Source organism: Hemiscyllium ocellatum, chromosome 10, assembly GCF_020745735.1.
Source record: "Hemiscyllium ocellatum isolate sHemOce1 chromosome 10, sHemOce1.pat.X.cur, whole genome shotgun sequence".
NCBI classification, from domain to species: domain Eukaryota; kingdom Metazoa; phylum Chordata; class Chondrichthyes; order Orectolobiformes; family Hemiscylliidae; genus Hemiscyllium; species Hemiscyllium ocellatum.
The window spans coordinates 64729340-64749229 of record NC_083410.1 but is presented as its reverse complement, the minus strand read 5'-3'; the positions used below and the strand labels follow the sequence as shown (position 1 = coordinate 64749229).

At 38.6% G+C, this 19890-nt stretch overlaps 1 protein-coding gene across 5 annotated transcripts in view; it reads left to right on the top strand.

Annotated features, from left to right (window-relative positions):
- Window positions 1-19890, top strand: part of usp34 (ubiquitin specific peptidase 34) — a 472579-nt gene that overhangs the window by 356316 nt on the left and 96373 nt on the right. For all 5 annotated transcript variants that reach the window (XM_060831547.1, XM_060831550.1, XM_060831548.1 and 2 more), the window contains 9 exons: window positions 4837-4902; window positions 8592-8738; window positions 8833-8889; window positions 8998-9075; window positions 9994-10088; window positions 15597-15769; window positions 16456-16606; window positions 16826-16904; window positions 18386-18439. In XM_060831547.1, coding sequence (XP_060687530.1) covers window positions 4837-4902; window positions 8592-8738; window positions 8833-8889; window positions 8998-9075; window positions 9994-10088; window positions 15597-15769; window positions 16456-16606; window positions 16826-16904; window positions 18386-18439 — 900 coding nt within the window. The remainder of the gene's footprint in view (window positions 1-4836; window positions 4903-8591; window positions 8739-8832; window positions 8890-8997; window positions 9076-9993; window positions 10089-15596; window positions 15770-16455; window positions 16607-16825; window positions 16905-18385; window positions 18440-19890) is intronic.

The following is a 19890-nucleotide window of genomic DNA, read 5'->3' as shown; positions in this document are numbered from 1 at the left end:
GGTTAATGGAATGTTGGCCCTTATTTCAAGTGGATTAGCACTTAGTAGAGAAATCTTATTGTAACTGTACAAGATGCTGGTGAGACTGCAGCTGGAATACTGAGAGCGATATTGGTTCCTGTATTAAAGGAAAGATATTATTTTGTGGAGGCAGTTCAGAGAATATTTATTGGGATAATTCCTAATATGGAGGGATCGTCTTATAAGCAAAGACCAAAGAGGTTGGGACTCTTCTCACTGGAATTTAGAAGAATGAAAGGTGATCTCATTAAAACATATAGGACTCAAGGGGATTTGACAGGGTAAATGCTGAGAAGATGTATCCCCTCATGAAAGAGTCCAGGACCAGAGGGCATAATCTCAGAATTAAGGGATGTGAATTTAAGACCTGTGATGAGAAGGAATCCCTTCTGTAAGGGTTGAGTGTCTTTGAAACTCCTTGTCACAGAAAGCTGTGTGGACAGAACTCTTGGTTCTACTTAAGGTTGAGTTAGATAGATTTGTGATCAATAGGAGAGTCAAGGTGGCCAATGTGGAGGTTCATGTGCATTGGTAGGAAAGCGAGGCATTGGCTATTTTCTAAGTAGGGAAAGCCTTTAGAAATCTGAGGCACAAAAAAAAAAGTCAGAATTTGTGTTTCTGTTAAGGTTAATATGCAGGTTCATTAGAAAGGCACATGCAATGTTAGCATTAATTTTGACAGGGTGAGAATACAAGAACAAAGATGTACTGCTGAGGCTGTATGATAGCTCTGGTCAGACTGCATTTGGAACATTGTGAGCAGTTTTGAACCCTGTGTTAAGATAGGATGTATGAGCCCTGAAGGGAATCCAGATAAGGTTTACAAGAATGATCCTGACCACTTGTCACAATGCCACTACCTTGGGTGGCTTCATCCTGGAGGTACAGGACATACCCATAGATGGTGACAGTCATGACTGAGGAATTGAAAGGTACGACCTCCCACCACCACCACCAACACCAACACCAACACCGAAAAAGCCCAGATGTTGGTCAGGAGAGCTTTTGTGATTTCCATTGATGTTTCTGGTGCTTAGGTCAATGTCATGTGTTCTGTCCATTTCCATTCTTTTAACATACAACTGTATCTTCAAACTAAAGCAATTTTACTTCAAATTTTTTTCATATCTGTTAGCCTGATTTGATGTTAGCCTGGGACCATTGCTCAATCTCACCATGCAGTCACAGACACAAACCCACTTTTGTGACAATGTTGTTTTACATCTACTACAATTAAACATTATCATATTACAAATAATGGTCATTACCTATAACTAAACTACAACTATTTTTTGAAAAATAAGCTTAGTTTCCATGGTTTCAAAACAGTAAAATTCCTTGCCTCCTTTCATTGACTAATCTTTCCAAAACCCTCATCAGGCTTGCAAATGTTATCAGATTTTTAAGTCAACTTAATCTTTTACCTTTTTACTACTGATCTTTGGCTCTTCTCCTTGTAGTCTCAGTAAGGTATGATGTGTGCTAGAGATATCTTTTGAACTTTTAAACTCCAAATTAGGAAGAACAGAGTGATGTTTATTTTCGTTGGCAAAAGTCAAATTGAGTTGAGAGTAGAGTCAGAGTCATTAGAGATTATACAGCATGGATACAGACTCTTCGGTCTAACTTGTCCATGTCAACCAGATATCCCAACCCAATCTAGTCATAACTGCCAGCTCCCGGCCTATATCCCTCCAAACCCTTCCTATTCATATACCCATCCAAATGCCTCTTAAATGTTGCAATTGTACTAGCTTCCATCACATCCTCTGGCAGCTCATTCCAAATACACACCTCCCTCTGCATGAAAAACTTGCCGCTTAAGTCTTTTTCATATCTTTCCTCTCTCACCCTAAACCTATGCCCCCTAGCTGGGAAAAGACCTTGTCTATTTATCCTATCCATGCCTCTCACATTATCCTAAACCTCTATAAGGTCACCCCTCAACCTCCAATGCTCCAAGGCCAACAGCCCCAGCCTATTCAACCTCTCCCTATAGCTCAAATCCTCCAAACCTGGCAACATCCTTGTAAATCTTTTCCGAACCCTTTCAAATTTCACAACACCCATCTGATATGAAGGAGACCAGAATTGCACGCAATATTCCAACAGTGGCCTAACCAATGTCCTGTGTAGCCGCAACATGACCTCAACTCCTGTACTCAATACTCTGACCAATGAAAGGAAAGCATACCAAACACCACCTTCACTAATATTTCTACCTGCGACTCTACTTTCAGGGAGCTATGAGTCTGCACTCCAAGGTCTGTTTGTTCAGCAACTCTTCCTAGGACCTCACCATTAAGTGTAGAAGTCCTGCTAAGATTTGCTTTCTCAAAATGCAGCACCTTGCATTTATCTGAATTAAACTCCATCTGCCACTTCTCAGCCCATGGCTCCATCTGATCAAGATCCCATTGTAATCTGAGGTAACCTTCTTCGCTGTCTGCTACACCTCCGATTTTGGTCTCATATGCAAACTTACTAACTGTACCTCCTATGTTCATAGCCAAATCATGTATATAAATGACGAAAAGTAGTGGACCAGCACTAATCCTTGTGGCCCTCGACTGGTCACAGGCCTCCAGTCTGAAAAACAACCTTTCACCACCACCCTGTCTTCTACCTTTGAACCAGTTTTGTATCCAAATAGCTAGTTCTCCCTGTATTTCGTGAGGTCTAACCTTGCTAACCAGTCTCCCATGGGGAACCTTGTCGAATGCCTTACTGAAGTCCATATAGATCATGTCTAACGCTCTGCCCTCATCAATCCTCTTTGTTATTTCTTCAGAAAACTCAATCAAGTTTGTGAGACATGATTTCCGATGCACAAAGCCATGTTGACTATCCCGAATCAGTCCTTGCCTTTCCAAAAACATGTACGTCCTGTCCCTCAGGATTACCTTCAACAACTTGCCCACCACCGACGTCAGGCTCATCAGTCTATTGTTCCCTGGCTTGTCCTTACCACTTTTCTTAAATAGTGGCACCAACCTCCAGTCTTCCAGCACCTCACCTGTGACTATTGATGTCACAAATATCTCAGCAAGAGGCCCAGCAATCACTTCCCTAGCTTCCCACAGAGTTCAGGGGTACACCTGACCAGGTCTTGAGAAATTATCCAGTTTCATGCATTTCAGGACATCCAGCACTTCCTCCTCTGTAATATGGACATTTTTCAAGATGTCACTCACTATTGCCTACATTCTCTGTCTTCCATGTCCTTTTCCACAGTAAACACTGATGCAAAATACTCATTTAGTATCTCCCCCATCTCCTGTGGCTCCACACAAAGGCTGCCTTTCTGATCTTTGAGGGACCCTATTTTCTCCATAGTTATCCTTTTCTCCTTAATGTATATGTAAAAAACCTTTGAATTCTTCTTAACTCTATTTGCCAAAGCTATTTCATGTCTCCTTTTTGCCCTCCTGATTTCCGTCTTATGCATACTCCTACTGTCTTTACACTCTGATTCATTCTGTCTATCCTGTCTATACCTGACATATGCTTCTTTCTTTTTCTTAACCAAACCCTCAATTTCTCGAATCATCCTGCATTCCCTGTACCTACCAGCCTTTCCTTTCACCCTAACTGGAATAAACTGTCTCTGGACTCTAGTTATCTCATTACTGAAGGCTTCCCATTTTCCAACCATCCCTTTACCTGCACACGTCTGCCCCAAATCAGCTTTTCAGAGTTCTTGCCTGATACTGTCAAAAGTAGCCTTTCTCCAATTTAGAAATTCAACTTTTAGATTGGGTCTAAAGTTTTTGATCACTATTTTAAAACTAATAAAATTGTGGTTGCTGGCCCCAAACTGCTCCCCTATTGAGAGCCCAGTCACCTGCCCTGCGTTAGTTCCCAAGAGTGGGTCAAGGTTTGCACCTTCTCTAGTACGTACATCCACATATTGAATCAGAAAATTTTCTTGTACACACTTAACAAATTCCTCTCCATCTAAACCCTTCACACTATGGTAGTTCCAGTCTATATGTAGAAAGTTAAAATCCCCTACCATTAGCACCCTACTATTCTCACAGATAACGTAGATTCTGTATAACTGGGGAGGAGAGTATGTAAGCAGATTATAGAGGTACAGATTGGAAATTAGAGTAATACTTTTTATTTTTGAAGACCTGAATGAATCGAAAAGGAAGATACACTTTTCAAAATCTCGTGGCATTTTAAAATGTTCCATTACTCATGAAAAGAAGAAACATGATTAAAATTAGCACAGGTTTCAGATTTTAAAAATAAGTATACACGTAGATAATTACATAATCTTTAGAATGCACATTCACAACCTGTTGAGGGCAATAGAACATAATTTCTGGAATTCTCCATCCCAAAATGCTGACCCAATACTATATTTCACCTGACTCTCCTCACCACATATCCTGTTCAATATGCTCTCTGACTGAATCAGTATTATTACTAAGGCGGATTTAACCTTTTTTTTAATGGGTTGGGCTGGTCTGCCACGTGCAAGTCAACAGCATAAGGGAGGTAGAACATCACAATTGTCTGGAGTATAACAAGTGAATTAGAAAGGATGAAATAGTTTTAATTTATGGTGGCAGTGCATAAGTTTATTAAAATGTGTATAATAATTGGAGTGATAAATTTTAGCAAGTTGTTTAAGTGAATTCTGCACTTTGTATTTGCCAACTTTAACCCAATGCCTGGGAAGTTTAAATGAACCTCAGCACTTTATGCTCTGTGTATTCATTAAAATTACTTCATTATTTCTGTCCAGAGGTAGGCGATTCAAGTGGCAGTTCCTATTTAATTTTTTTTGCCTTCTTCCATCCTTAGTATTCAGACGACATAAAGCATAAAACAACACTACTGGAACTGCAAAAGATGTTCACGTATCTCATGGTGAGTATTTTGTTGGCTTCTAAGTAGACATACAGAAATAAAATATTGTGGATGCTGCAAATCTTAATAAACAATATTTGAAGATACTTAACAGAATATGCTTAATACGCTAACAGATAAGGTGCATCTACAGAGTAAGAAGCAGGTTTACCATTTTATGTCTGTGATCTGCTGTCAACATTAGGAATGTGATGAATTGGAAAAGTTAGGAACATATTGAGCTTGGAAATGTCAGCAAAGCAATGAGCTTGTTGCAAGTGAGAGCAAGGAAGGTAGGATAAAGAACAAAAAGCAAGCTGGTCAGTAGTATCGAATTTGTGCATTTTTGAAAAAAGATATTTTGTCAAAGCTTTTCATGTTGCGCTCATCAGGACAACTTTCAAGAAGAATTAAAGTAAAGTGAAAGGGACATTCTCTAATAGAGTGAAAGACAGGAGAGATTGTGATCTAAGTATGCCTAAAATGTATGGTAACAAATAAAAGCAGTGTCTAAGGGGTCATAAAAACAGAAAATGCTGCAAATACTTAGTAGACCAGAAAACATTAATGGAGAGGAACAGAATGAATATTCATTTCGATGATCATTAACTGAGTTTCCCTTCATAGATGTTGCCTGATATGTGGATAATTTCTACGAACAGATGCTGGCCAAAAGGAAAAAGAGTGAGAAACATAAAAAAAAATCAAAACTTCAAACAAGAAGGAAATAAAACAGAGATTAAGACCTCAAGTTGTTGAATTTGGTGTTGGAGTCCAGGGCTTATAAATGACCAGTTGAAAGATAAGACCAGAAGATGCAAGAACAGAGTAGGGCATTCAGCCAATCAAGTCAAAAAGTGTGGCATTGGAAAAGCACAACAGCTCAGGCAGCATCTGAGGAGCAGGAGAGTCGACATTTTGGGCATTAGCCATTCATCAGGAATGTTAGGTTGGGGAAGGGAGCTGACAGATAAATAGGAGGGTGGGGTGGAGGGGGAGGTAACTGATAGATAGATGCAGGTGGGGGGGGATGGTGATAGGCCCGATCTCCAGTATTTGCAGTCCTCACTTTCTCGCATTCAGTCTATCGAGTCTGCTTGGCCATTCAGTGAGATCATGGCTATCTGATCCTCAACTCAACTCTTCTGCGTTTTTTTCCATAAAAATCTGTCTGTCTCAGTCTTGACAGATTTAATGACACAGGCTTGATAGGCCTGTAGGGAAATTAATTCCACAGATTCATTGACCTCAGTGAGAAGAAATTTCTCCTCATCTCTACCTTAAATGCACAACCCCTTATTCTAAGACTCTGCTGTCTGGTACTAGCCTCAATAAACTTACACTACTAACTGCTGGGACTATTTTCCCTGGAGCATTGGAGGCTGATGGCTGACTTCATAGAGGTTTATATAATCATGAGGGGCATGGATAGGATAAACAGACCAAGACTTTTCCCTGGGGTGGAGGAGTCTGGAACTGGAGGGCATAGGTTTTAGGGTGAGAAGGGAAAGATATAAAAGAGACCTAAGGGGCGATATTTTCACGCAGGGGGTGGTACATGTATGGAATGAGCTGTCGGAGGACGTGGTGGAGACCATTACAATTGCAGCATTTAAAAGGCATCTGAATGGGAATATGAATTGGGAGGGTTTAAAGGGATATGGCCAAGTGCTCGTTTCAATAAGGGGCCATATATTTCAGTCTTCTATATTCCAATGAATGCAGGCCCAATCTACTCAACCTCTTCTCATTAGACAGTTCCTGCTTTCCTAATATCAGCCTTGTGAACCTACTATGGACTATTTCCAATGCCTGTATCTGTTTTCTTGGATAAGGCACCCTAAACTGTTCACAATATATTCCAGTTGTGGTCTGACAAGTGCCATGTATAGTTTTTGCAAACTATGCAAGCTTTTAAACTCTACTCTCTTTGAAATAAAGGTCAACGTTCCATTTACCTTCCCTATTATCAACTGAAATTGGATGCTAGCTTTTTGGGATTCCATGAGGATTCCATCCCTGTTCCTCCTTTTAAATAACATACAGCTCCTTTATTCTTCCTCCCAAAGTGTATAACCTGTCTGTAAAGATGAAGCATCTATTGAAGTGCATTGAAGTACTGCAAGGAAACTGAGGATAGTAGGATCAGAGTTGGAGAAAGATGGAGAATTAAAATGGCAAACAACAAAATGCTCGGAGTCTGATCTGTTGAGATTTTTCAATAATTTAAATTTCAGTTTGTTACAATCACTGACTTGCTACATTGAAAGAGGAGCCCATTCAGCTCAGTGTGTTTGCACCAGCTGTTTGTTTAAACCATGTAATCTTGAGCTATTCTTCATCCTTTTCCCTTCAATCCCAAATGTTTTATTCAAACGATTGTTTAAAAGCTCTTCAATGTAACATCGCACATCTTGATAATTCTTAAGAGTTAAAAATCACACAACACCATGTTATAGTCCAACAGGTTTATTTGGAAGTACTAGCTTTCAGAGCATTGCTCTTTCATCAGGTAACTAGTGAAGCAGGATAATAAGACACAATTTAGAGCAAAAGATCACAGTGTCGTACAATTAAATGATCTATGGAACAAACCTAGATTGCTGTTAAGTCTTTCATCTTTTATAATGGGTTGCAGGTTTTGATTCATTAATATGTAAATCCCAGAACTACTTTCAAGTCACATTCTCGAGATAATTTAAGGTTTTATTAAAAATAGTGACATCTCAGCTCAGACTGTGTATTAAAGGTGTGAGGTTAGAGTCTGTATCCCAATCTTGAATCAGACTGGTTCTATTTCCAAAGTAGGAATCTATAAAATGGTATATGAATTGACTGCCTTCAGGTTGTGTGCCTTTTGAACAAAAATAGAATGTGTCTATAAATACAATTCTGCAATTGCAAATTCACCACAGATTTTTGTTTGTGTGTGTGGGGGGGGAAGAGAGAGAGAGAGCGTGCGCGAGTGTGTGAGAGCGTGCGGGTGAGGGAGTATGTGTTCGCATGTCTGTGTGCTTGGTAGAAGGATGCGTGTGTGATAGAGTATAAGCCTGTGAGAGGGTGAGTGTGTGGGAGTGTATGTCTGAGAGAGAGTGTGAATATGTATGTGTATGTGTGTGTGTGTGTGTGTGTGTGTGTGTGTGTATGTAGAGTGTATAGTATAGTGGAGTCACCTGTAGTGTGACATGAACCCAAGGTCCCAGTTGAGGCCATCTCCGTGAGTATCGAACTTGGCTATCAGCCTCTGCTCAACCACTCTGCATTAGTGCGATACTGAGGTCTGCCTTGGAGGATGGTCACTCGAAGATCTGAGGCTAAATGTTCCTGACCGCTGAAGTGTTCCCCAAATGGGAGGGAACATCCCTGTCTGGCGATTGTTGTATGGTGTCCATTCATCCATTGTTGTAGTGTCTGCTTGGTCTCCCCAATGTACCTTGCCTCAGGGCATCCTTGCCTGCAGCATTGAGGTAGACAATGTTGGCTGAGATTTTACTGCTCCTCGGATGCTGCCTGAACTGCTGTGCTTTTCCAGCACCACTAATCCAGAATATTTGCTACCATTATCTCAATCTACATTGAGATCATTAAAGTCCCCCATTATGACCACGCTATAATGTTTTTAACTCTCTGTAATAAAAAATGATATTGATACCAGCAATGAATTTAACATTCTAAATGACCAATTTCTTTTGAAATATCTGCTTGTTTAGGAAAGTGAGCGCAAAGCATATAATCCACGACCTTTCTGCAAAACCTATACTATGGACAAACAACCATTGAACACAGGAGAACAGAAAGATATGACTGAATTTTTCACTGACCTGATTACAAAAATTGAAGAAATGTCCCCTGAACTGGTAAACTTGAAATAGCTTTTTGTAGTTGTTTAATACCATAAAGGGAAGGCTGTCATTGTCTAAAAGTATCCTCTTAACTTTTTTTTAATATTAGAAAGACACGGTGAAAAGCTTATTTGGAGGGGTTATAACAAATAACGTGGTGTCATTGGTAAGTGTACTTAATTTTTGAACATTCAGAAGGTTAAGTAAGCAGTTTCATTATGAAAATAAATTAACCATGATAAATACTGAAGTTGTAACTTTTTTTAAAATTCAGGATTGCGAACATGTCAGCCAGACAGCTGAGGAGTTCTACACAGTTAGATGCCAAGTGGCTGATATGAAAAACATTTATGTGAGTTATGTCTAATTTTGTAAGGTAAAACAGTACAATATCTGAACTAACAAAGATAAAATTAAGATACATGATTTTCAAAGGCTGCTAAAGTTGAAGCATTGCAAGACAATTCAACTTCCTCATCATAACTCACATGTCACATTTGTTTAATATTTTCAGAATAAAACATACATGATGTTGAATAATGTTGTAAGAGCCCTTTTATTATTTTGAAAAACTTAAAAATTCCTGAATAAATGTCATGGTATTTTATTCAGAGAAATAATGACTCCTTTAAAATCCACATAGTGACGTTTCTTGTCAAAAGGATTGACTTTTTACAATAAATTGTGTTCTGAAATATGTTCCTTTCTCATCACATTGGTACTTTATTCACCAGAAGAGAAAATATGCCATATTACATTAAAATTGTAATGTGCTTATTAATGTTAATCAGTGCTTAAAATATCTTGAAGTCAGTAGACAATGTTTTTAATTGTAGAGTACAATGTTTGTTTTTGATATATTTTTCTGACTTTATTGTGGCCCACTTGGTAGCACTCTTGCCACTGAGGCACAGGCTTCCAGGTTCAGATCCAACTCTTGGGTTTGCACTCACAATTGATGCTAACACAATTCACTGTGGAAAGAGTGCTGCACTATTAGAGGAGCCACGTTTTGATGAGATGTTAAACCAAGGCAGATAGGTGTAAAAAGTTCCATGGCATAATTTCCCAGAAGAGCAGGCAAGTTTTCATAGTTATTTTGGCTGATATGTGTCATCAAATTGGCATTACAAAAGAACAGATTATCTGGTCATGATTGCATTGTAGTTCACTGTATGCCTGCACTTCAAAAAGTACTTTGGTTATAAAATGTTTTGAAATGTCTGGTAATTATGAAAGGTGCTTTATAAATATGTGTTTCGTTTTCTAGGAGTCGCTTGATGAAGTTACAATCAAAGATACTCTGGAAGGTGATAATATGTACACTTGTTCCCAATGTGGAAAGAAAGTACGGGCTGAGAAAAGGTTCGATTTCACAACAAATATGTTTAGATGCTTTAACTTAACTGCTCCATAGGAATATCCTTGACTGTATAGTATTTTTACATTGCTAAAATAAGAACAAAGTTGAATCTTTGTGGATCTATTCATCAGGAGTGAATACACAAGAAATAAAACTTAGAGATAATATATTTTTATGAGGTATGAAAAGAGGGTACTGACTAATTGGATCATAATTAGCGTGGAGATACAGCAGGAATTGCTAATCTTAGTTGATCAAACTCATACCAGTCAAGTAGATTGTCTGTTTGATTAAAGCAGTACCCTGGGGAGTATAGCAAAGATTGATAATCTGTATAGGCCCTTGTCAGCTCTTGGTCTACGTTACTAGTCTGAGTGAACAAGGATTAACAGTTCCTACTACTACTTGTGCCAATCATGATTCTGTCACCTAGTACCTCATCATGCTGTACAAATTGCATAGGGGGTCAGTTAGCTCACTTGGCTGGACAACTGGTTTGTGACAGAGTGAAGCCAGCAGTGTGGGTTCAATTCCTGCACTGACTGAGATTACCATGAAGGTTCCTCCTAATTAACTTCTTTCTTCATTTGATATTTGATGACCCTCCAATTAAGCTATAGCCAGTTGTCTCTCTCTAGTGAAAGATCAGCTGTATGTTCTAGTAATACTATGGTGACTTTACTTTTACCTTTTATAAATTTCTGTTCCCTTCATCAGCTTTGGTTTCTTAGAGAACATAGAACAATACAGCGCAGAACAGGTCCTTTGTCCCTCGATGTTGCGCCGACCCGTGAACTATTCTCAGCTTGCCCCCTACACTATCCCATCATCATCCATTTTTTTCATCCAAGGATTGTTTAAATCTCCCTAATGTGGCTGAAAGATGTGGCACTGGAAAAATACAGTAGATCAGGCAGCAGGAGAATCGACATTTCGTGCATAAGCCATTCAACAGGAAGGGCTTTAAGATTCCTGATGAAGGGCTTATGCCTGAAATGTTGATTCTGCTGCTCCTTGGATGCTGCCTGACCTACTATGCTTTTCCAGCACCACATCTTTCAACTCTGATCTTCAGCATCTGCAGTCCTCACTTTCTCCTTGGTTTCTCATGTGTCAATCCTCAGTCCAGAGATGGGGAGGTGGGAGGGGGGGAGCAAGTTGATGGGATAACACTATTAAGAAGCGATGAGATGAGGACATTTGAGAGAGACAATCTGGGCTTAAATGATGTCAAGTCCATTTGGGCAGAGGTTTCAAAAAAGATAGCAAGGCAGGTCTGCAAACTACTCCTACCAAACTGTAATCATTTTTGAGAAAAGCTATAAATCTGAAAAAAAGACAATTATTGGTGATTTTAATTTTCATGCTGATTAAGTTAATCAAATTGGAAACGATAGCTACAACAACAAATTCATAGTTTTCAAGAGCAATATGTCATGGAGTCAACCAGGAGCAGGCTATCTTGGATCTGGTAATGAGGTAGGTGTAATAAATTATCTCAGTAAAAAATCCCCGAGGAAGTAATGATCATAGCATAGAATTTAATATTCAGATTGAGAGAGAGAGAAACTTGAGTTGGGAAAAAAACTGTGCTTAACTTGGAATTATAATGAAAAATATCGTCAGCTGAAGTGAAATGGTGGATAGATTAGCAAGAATGACAGTAAGCAAGCAATGTTATACATTTCAGGAGGTAATTCATGACTATCATCAAAAATACATCCCAGGATGGAAGGATTCTGAGAGAATGATAAACCAACCATGACTAACCAAGGAAGTTAAGGAGTGTATTAAGTTGAATGGAAAAGCATATGAAGAGGCAAAATTCAGTCATAGCCCAGAATACTGGGATTAATTCAGAATCTAACAAAGAAACACTAAAAAGATTAAGAGAGAAAATAAACTAAGAGGTTAAACTAGTAAAGAATAAAAAAACTGACCATAAGAGCTTCTCTAATATATAAAAAGAAGAGAGAGATCAAAGTGAACATATGTCCCTTAGAGAATGAACCTAGGGAGATGGGGAATGAGGAAATGGCTGAATAGTTAAACTGACAATTATCATCAGTCTTTACAGTGGAAGAAACTTCAATCATCCAGTGAAGAATACAGGTAGGAATTAAGTACCATCACCATCAATAAAAGTATTAGACAAACTAATGGGGCTCAAGGCAATAAGTCTCTTGGCTTACGTCCTAGGATCCCTAAAGGAGGATCTACAGAGATAGTGATGCATTGGTTGTGATTTTCCAAAACTCCTTGCATTCTGGTAAAGTGCCACGGGATTAGACAACTGCTAATGTGATACCCATATTCAAAAAGGGAGTTGGCAAAAAAATGGGTAACTATAGGCTGCTTATCCTAACATTGATTGTTGGAAAACTATTGAAATTAATTATTAAAGAAGTAACAACATATTTGGAAAATCATAATCTAATTAGGCAGAGTCAGCATGGCTTCATTAAAGAGAAATTGTGTCTGGCAAATATTTTGGAGTTTCTTGAGTAAGTCTCAACTAGGGCAGATAGAGGGGAACCAATACATATGCTGTATTTGGACTTTGAGAGTGAATTCAACAAGGTACCTCTGAAATAGTCAGTCCTAAGATAAGAGCCCTTGACATTAGTATATTGGCATAAATAAGGAAGTGGCTGATGGCAGGAGACAGTGAGTGGAGATAAAGCATTTTTTTTGAGGTTAGTGAACCATGAACAGTGGGATTCCATAGGTATCAGTGGTTGACCATACCTGGTTACAATATTTGTTGATGACTTTGGGAAAGGAAGTGAATGTACTGTGGCCAGATGTGCAGACGATACAAAAATAGATAGAAAGACAGGTTGTGAGGGATAGAAACATTTTGCAGAGAGATTCATAGGTCAAGTAAGTGGACAGAAAGGTGGGTGATGGCAAAATATGAAGTTGTTCATTTTGAAAGAGATCACACACCACCAGGTTATACTCCAACAGGTTTATTTGAAAGCACTAGCTTTCAGAGCACTGCTCCTTCGTCAAGTGCCTCCACTTCATTTTGGAAGGGACAATGAAAGAACAGAATATTAGTTAAATGGAAAAAAAAACTGCAGAATGCTGCAACACAAAAAGGACTTCGTGGTATTAGCCTATAGATGCAGCAGGTAATCAAGAAGGCTGATGGAATGCTGACTTTTATTTCAAAGGGGTTGTAGTGCAAAAGTCATACTGCAACTGTACACGATGCTGGTGAGACCATTTATGGAAAGCAGCTTTGGTCCTCTTTAAGGAAAGATTATTATGTTGGAGGCAGTTCAGCAAGGGTTCACTAGGGTGATCCCTGGTATGAAAGGATTGCCTAATGAGCAAAGGCTAAACCGATTGTGATTCTACTCATTGGAGTTTAGAAGGTGGAAGGTGATCTCAGTATAGGATTCTCAAGGGACTTGAGAGGGTAAATGCTGATGGGATGTTCCCTCTCATAGGAGAGTCTAGGACCAGAGGGCATAGCCTCAGAATAAAGAGGCACCAATTTAAGACTGATGAGAGAGATTTTTTTCTGAGGATTGAGAGTCTTTGGAACCTATTGCCACAGAGAGCTGTGGGGATAGTGTCTTTTTGTACATTTAAGACTGAGATGGACAAAGTCTTGATCAGAACAGAAAAATAAAGGGTTATGCAAGAAAGTGAGTATGAGAAATATCAGATCAGCTATGATCCTATTGTATAACAGAGCAGGCTTGAGGGGCCAAATGGCTTACTCCTGTGACTGTTTCTTATGGTATGTTTATGCAGGGAGATGGGCAGAAAACAGGAAACTATAGGCTGGTTAGCCTGACCTCAGTCATTGGTCAGATTTTGGAGTCTATTATTAAGGATGAGATTGCAGATTGCTTGGAATTGCATGGTAAAATAGGGCTGAGTCAGCATGGCTTCATCAAGAAGAGGGGATGCCTGACAAATCTGTTTAAATTCATTGAGGAGGTCATGAGTATCTTAGACAAGGTAGAGTGAGTGAATGTGATCTATTTGGACTTCCAGAAGGCCTTTGACAAGGCACTGCACAGGAGGCTGCTAAATAAGATCCAGCCCATTATGTTAGATTGGATAGAAGATTGGCTACCTGACAGAAGACAGAGTGTGCATGAAGAAACTGAGGGCATTGTTGCTAAGTTTGCAGATGACAAAGGTAGGTGGAGGGACAGGTACTGTTGAGGAAGTAGGGAGGCTGCAGAAGGACTTGGACAGGCTGAACAAATAAGTGACATTTGGTGCAATGTGGCTAAGTGTGAGGTTATGCACTTTGCCACGAAGATTAGAGGTGTAAATGAGGTGTACGTTTTTTAAACGAGGAAAGGCCTTGGAAATGTGAAGCACAAAGAGGCTTGGGAGTCCGAGTTCAGCATTCCCTTAAGGTTGACTTGCAGGTTCAGTTGGCATTTCGGAATGCAAATACAATGTTAGCATTCATTTCAAGAGGGCTAGAATACAAGAGCAGAGATGTTCTGCTCAGGCTATGCAAGGTTCTGGTCAGACCACATTTTGAAATGCTGTGAGCAGTTTGGGCCCTGCATGAAAGGAAAGATGGTTGGTGAATGAGGGGATTCAGAGGTATTTTACAAGATTGATCCCATGAACCAAGGGCTTGTCATTTGAGGGGCGGTTGAGGATTCTGGATCTGTATTTGACTATGTTTAGAAGGATAAGGGGGAATCTCATTGAAACTTACAGCATTCTACAAAGAGTGGATCAAGTGGATGTAGAGAAGCTGCCTCCACTAGTAGAACAGACTAGAAGGGCACGACCTCCTTTAGAATTGATGAGGAATTTCTTCGGCCAGAGGGAGATGAAGCTGTGGAACTTATTGCTACAGAAGGCTGTAGAGGCCAAGTCATTGAGTGCATTTAACACCGAGACAGATGACCCTTGAATCTCTTAATAATCAAGAATCGATGGGGAGAAGGCAGGAGAATGGAACTGAGAAACATATCAGTCATGATCAAATGATGGAGCCAATTTGATGGGTCGAATTGCCTCATTCTGTTCCCATATCTTATGGATAAGTGCAAACTGAAATGCTTTGACTTTGTCTCTTTCAAGCAATAATTAAGCTTTGTACCACAGCCAATTAATTGCATTTTTAAATTAATAAGCATGATGGGATTCTTGAACATTCAACAGCATGATTGATATTAGTTGTTGGGTAATAAAATTTGCTGATCACTGAAAAAACCTGTTTTAAATGTTGTTTTACATATTATGCAATGATTCCAGTGATGCTACTGTAAGAGTATTTTCCACCACTCAACACTGCTATCGTGGCATTCCATCTGCAACTTTGTTATCTGTCTAAAAGAGAAAACATGTATATCTGGAAGGAATGAGATATTAACTGTATTGGCGTTTAAATCAAACAGAATTTTTCTTAAAAGAAAATATAACACAGACATGCACTACCAATGGATTTAATTCCACTGGAATGAATAAATATGTACATTTTTGCCCACTGTGATTGTTTCTTTTTGCGTCTGTCACAGGGCTTGTTTCAAGAAATTACCTCGAATCTTGAGTTTCAATACCATGCGTTACACTTTCAATATGGTTACAATGATGAAAGAAAAAGTCAACACTCACTTCTCTTTTCCTCTGAGACTTGACATGACTCCTTACACTGAAGATTATCTTATGGGAAAAACTGACCGTGTAGATGGTACTGTAATAGTGTTATTTAATTTAATAATTCAGCTTCACTACAAATAGAGAATAATGTTAAAAACTCAGTTGTCTGATGAAATGTCATTCATATTTCCCTGATTTTTTTTGGTAACTAATATGCTAGTTGTTATGGCAGTTTCCAAGATGTAAATCAGTTTCGTAGGGTTTCAGTCCTACATGCTAATTGAGATTTTCTTCTAATTGTTTTGTATATACTGCAATTGACTGTTGATACAAAATTTTAGTGTTCTAACTATACTTTTTGTGAGTGACTAAGCGGTTAATTCTGAATTGTCTTTAAAAGGATAAAGGAAGCTAGATGTAAATCTGTTCAATATTCTCCTCTAATCCTTGTTAATGCATGTATTTTTGGTTAATTATATAAAATGTTATATTCTAGAGCTGTGCAGAAAGTGCACCTCACCAAATGTCATACCTCGGATGTCATGATGTTTAGCTTTATAGAGATTGAGATTGCTATATCCACGATTGTGACAGAATAAGTTGAAGCAGTTCATGCTTATGTCCTGCAGTTGAACTTCAATCAGTTTGATGCAGCTACGTGCTCATTGATTAAAAACCTTCCAATGTTGGATGAATTACAACACGAGCCTTCTTTTCTAAACATACTTAACTGGCAATGTCAAGCTGAAGTGAACTTTGTTTTTATTGTCATTTCAGGTTTTAAAGAGAATGGTGAAGTTAAACAAAGTGAAAGCTTTGAGTATGATTTGATTGGAGTGACTGTTCACACAGGGACAGCAGATGGAGGACATTATTATAGTTTTATCAGAGATATTGTGAATCTTCATGCTTATAAAAACAATAAATGGTAAGCAGATGTTTATACTGTCAATTTTCAAGTTAGTCGTACGGGCTTCTATAACACCTCATATTTCCTTTCTCTGAAAGTAGAAATTAACAGTTTCTTCGTTATTGGCTTAATGCTAATTAAGTGAGATTGTGTTCCATGTAAACCTTTTTACATAGGACTGGGTAAAAGAGCTAATCCCATTTTTTTTAATAGCTGTGGTTTTTAACCCCTCTTTAGGTATCTATTTAATGATGCTGAAGTAAAACCATTTGATTCTACTCAACTTGCCTCTGAATGCTTTGGTGGAGAAATGACAGTAAGTTCTAGTTTTCTTTTTCTGATTGTTTCTCACAGGAACAGTAGATGTAAGTGGCAGTATTACCTCTTTTCTGGCGTTTACTTTGCTATCCATTTAAGAACAATCATTGTATTTTGACAATCTAATTCCCTGTTCATTTATTTAGGGTAAATTTTAATGAAAATTACTGTATACTTTTAACGTCCAGTTTTGAGACCTCTGGTAATTTTGGGGTTTTGCCACTTGACGAAGGAGATCTGTTCATTTTTGAAATTGGATTGACAGCACCATTGATAAAAATAATATGTGCCACCGCTAAAATATAAAAAACAACTTCTGGTCTCCCAAGAATTAGTTTATTTAATCCAGGATGGAAAGGATGTACTGCATTTAGTATCAGTGTTTGGGAGAAGATTTGTAGCTCGGGTGCTCGTTGTTGTGGTTCTATTCGCCAAGCTGGGAGTTTGTGTTGCAAACGTTTCGTCCCCTTTCTAGGTGACATCCCCAGTGTTTGGGAGCCTCCTGTGAAGCACTTCTGTGATGTTTCCTCCGGCATTTATAGTGGCTTGTCTCTGCCACTTCCGGTTGTCAATTGCTGTCCGCTGCAGTGACCGGTATATTGGGTCCAGGTTGATGTGTAACCCAAGCACTGAGGATGTCACCTAGAAAGGGGACGAAACGTTTGCAACACAAACTCCCAGCTCGGCGAACAGAACCACAACATTTAGTATCAAAGCTGTGGAGCAAAGCAGGGACCTAGCTGACACGGTTCCTTGCTGCTGATTGATATCTAGTGATCTCCACTGAGCTCAACTGGGAAATTCCTGCAGGAAGATAAGATTAAGATCAATTGCTCCAACACCCTGAAGCCCCAAACAATTAGTCTGCAAACTCTCATTACACAGACTTGTACAGAAATGTTTGAAAATGTCTGATTCCTGGATGTATGGAGTCAATCCCTTCAGGTGAAAAAGGGAGAAGAATTGACAGAAAAGAATCCTTTTTATTGCCTGTATTTTATTGTGAAACTAGATTATCTTTCACGTGCATTCTCTTTTGATAGAAATTGCCCAAATGTCGACTTTAAAAATATCTATGCCAAAACTGATTTGTAACAGTAATATTGGATGACGTTATTAGTATAAAAGATCTTTACTATGTTTGTTGCTTTCAATGTATGTACAAAATAATTTTTATCCTTTTGGTTGCCTTGTAATCCAGTCCACAAGTATTTTCATTTTGCATCATTCTGTACAAATGACTTTTAGAGTAATGTTCATTAATCAGTGCCTTTGTTATTTAACCCACTTCCTGACCTCACTCCAACATCACCTGTACTTTGTACATTCTCCCATTATTTGATGCAATCAAGCTTGTTTGCTACCTTCTATTTAATATCCAGTCACCATGTTTCTGTGCAACAAACATTTAAAATCTCAGGGTTTTGCTTATGTCTCTTGTCAACTTTCAGGACTTTGAAATTTTTTTTATTTTTTTAGACCAAGACATATGATTCTGTCACAGACAAGTTCATGGATTTTTCCTTTGAAAAGGTAAATATTTTTGGAGAATAATTAAGATTTCTTTTCGATTATTTTTTAGAATGAGGAGCCTTAACTAGTACTTTGCAATCTTTAGTACTTCACAACCTGTGCATGGATGCAGATGTGGGCAGGCTTCTTGATGAGTGCTTTGCCTCTGTCTTCACAAAGGGATTGGATGATCCAGTCATTCTAGTTAAAGAGGAGTGTGAAATATTAGATAAAATAAGCATAATGAAAGAAATACTGGAGATACTGACCTCATTGAAGGTAGATAAATCACCAAGGTCAGAGAAATTGTATCCTGCTAAAGGAAGTCAGGGAGGAATAGTGGATGCTCTGAGGATCATTTTGTATTCCTCACTATAGATGTTAAAGGATTGGAGATCTGTAAATGTTGTGCTATTATTCAAAAAGGGTGTGAAAGAGAGACTGGTCAATCTGACCTCAGTTGTGGGCAAATGACCAGAATCATTGTTGAGACACAGAATTATCTATTATTAGGCACAGATTGATCAGGAATAGTCAGCATGGTTTTGTGAAGTGAAAGTCATGTGTTATTCAGTTGAATGTTTGAGGAAATAATAAGGAGATTGATGTAAGTAGTGCACTGGATGTATCCTATATTCTAATCAGATTTTAATAAGACATTTACAATGTTCCACATGGCAAACTGGTCAAGAAAAATTAAAGCCCATGGAGTCCAGGAAATGTTACAATTTGACCAAAAGTTTGCTCAGTGACCAGAAGCACAGGATAATTGTTAATGGACATTTCTGTGAATGGAAAATGATTTCTAGTGGTGTTCCACAGAGCTGTATTTTGGATCCTTCGTTGTTCGTTGTATGTATGAATGATTTAGACTTGTATGTGGTAAGCATCATTGGGAAATTTGCAGGCAACACAACTTTTCTGAGTAGTTGATAGTGAAGAGGATGGTTGTTGGCTCCAGGATTACATCAGTAGTTTGATGGAATGGGTGGAAAAATGGTAAATGGAATTCAATCCTGAAAAGTATTAGGTTATCCATAAGGGGAGAGTGAACAAAGCAAGCAGATACTCAATAAATTGTACAATATTGAGAGGGTAGGGAAAGTAAGAGACCTTCAAATGTGTATCTGCAAGCCCATGAAGGTAGGAAAACAGCTCAATAAGATAGTAAAGTATGTTTGAGTTGCGTTCCTTCATTGGATGAGATACTGAATGCAAAAGCAAGAATATAATGCTGGAACTATATAAAGTGCTAGTTTGACCACAGCTGTGGTTTTGTACCCTCTTCTGCTCACCAAATTACAGGAAGCACATAATGCTTTAGAGTTTACAGATGAGATATACAAGAATTTGCCAGGACTTGAAAATTACAGTTATGAAGAAACATTGGATAGGCTATGATTGGTTTCTTTGAAATGGAAGAGACTGAAGTGTGACTTAATTGAGGTGCATAACGTAATGAAGGCTTGGAT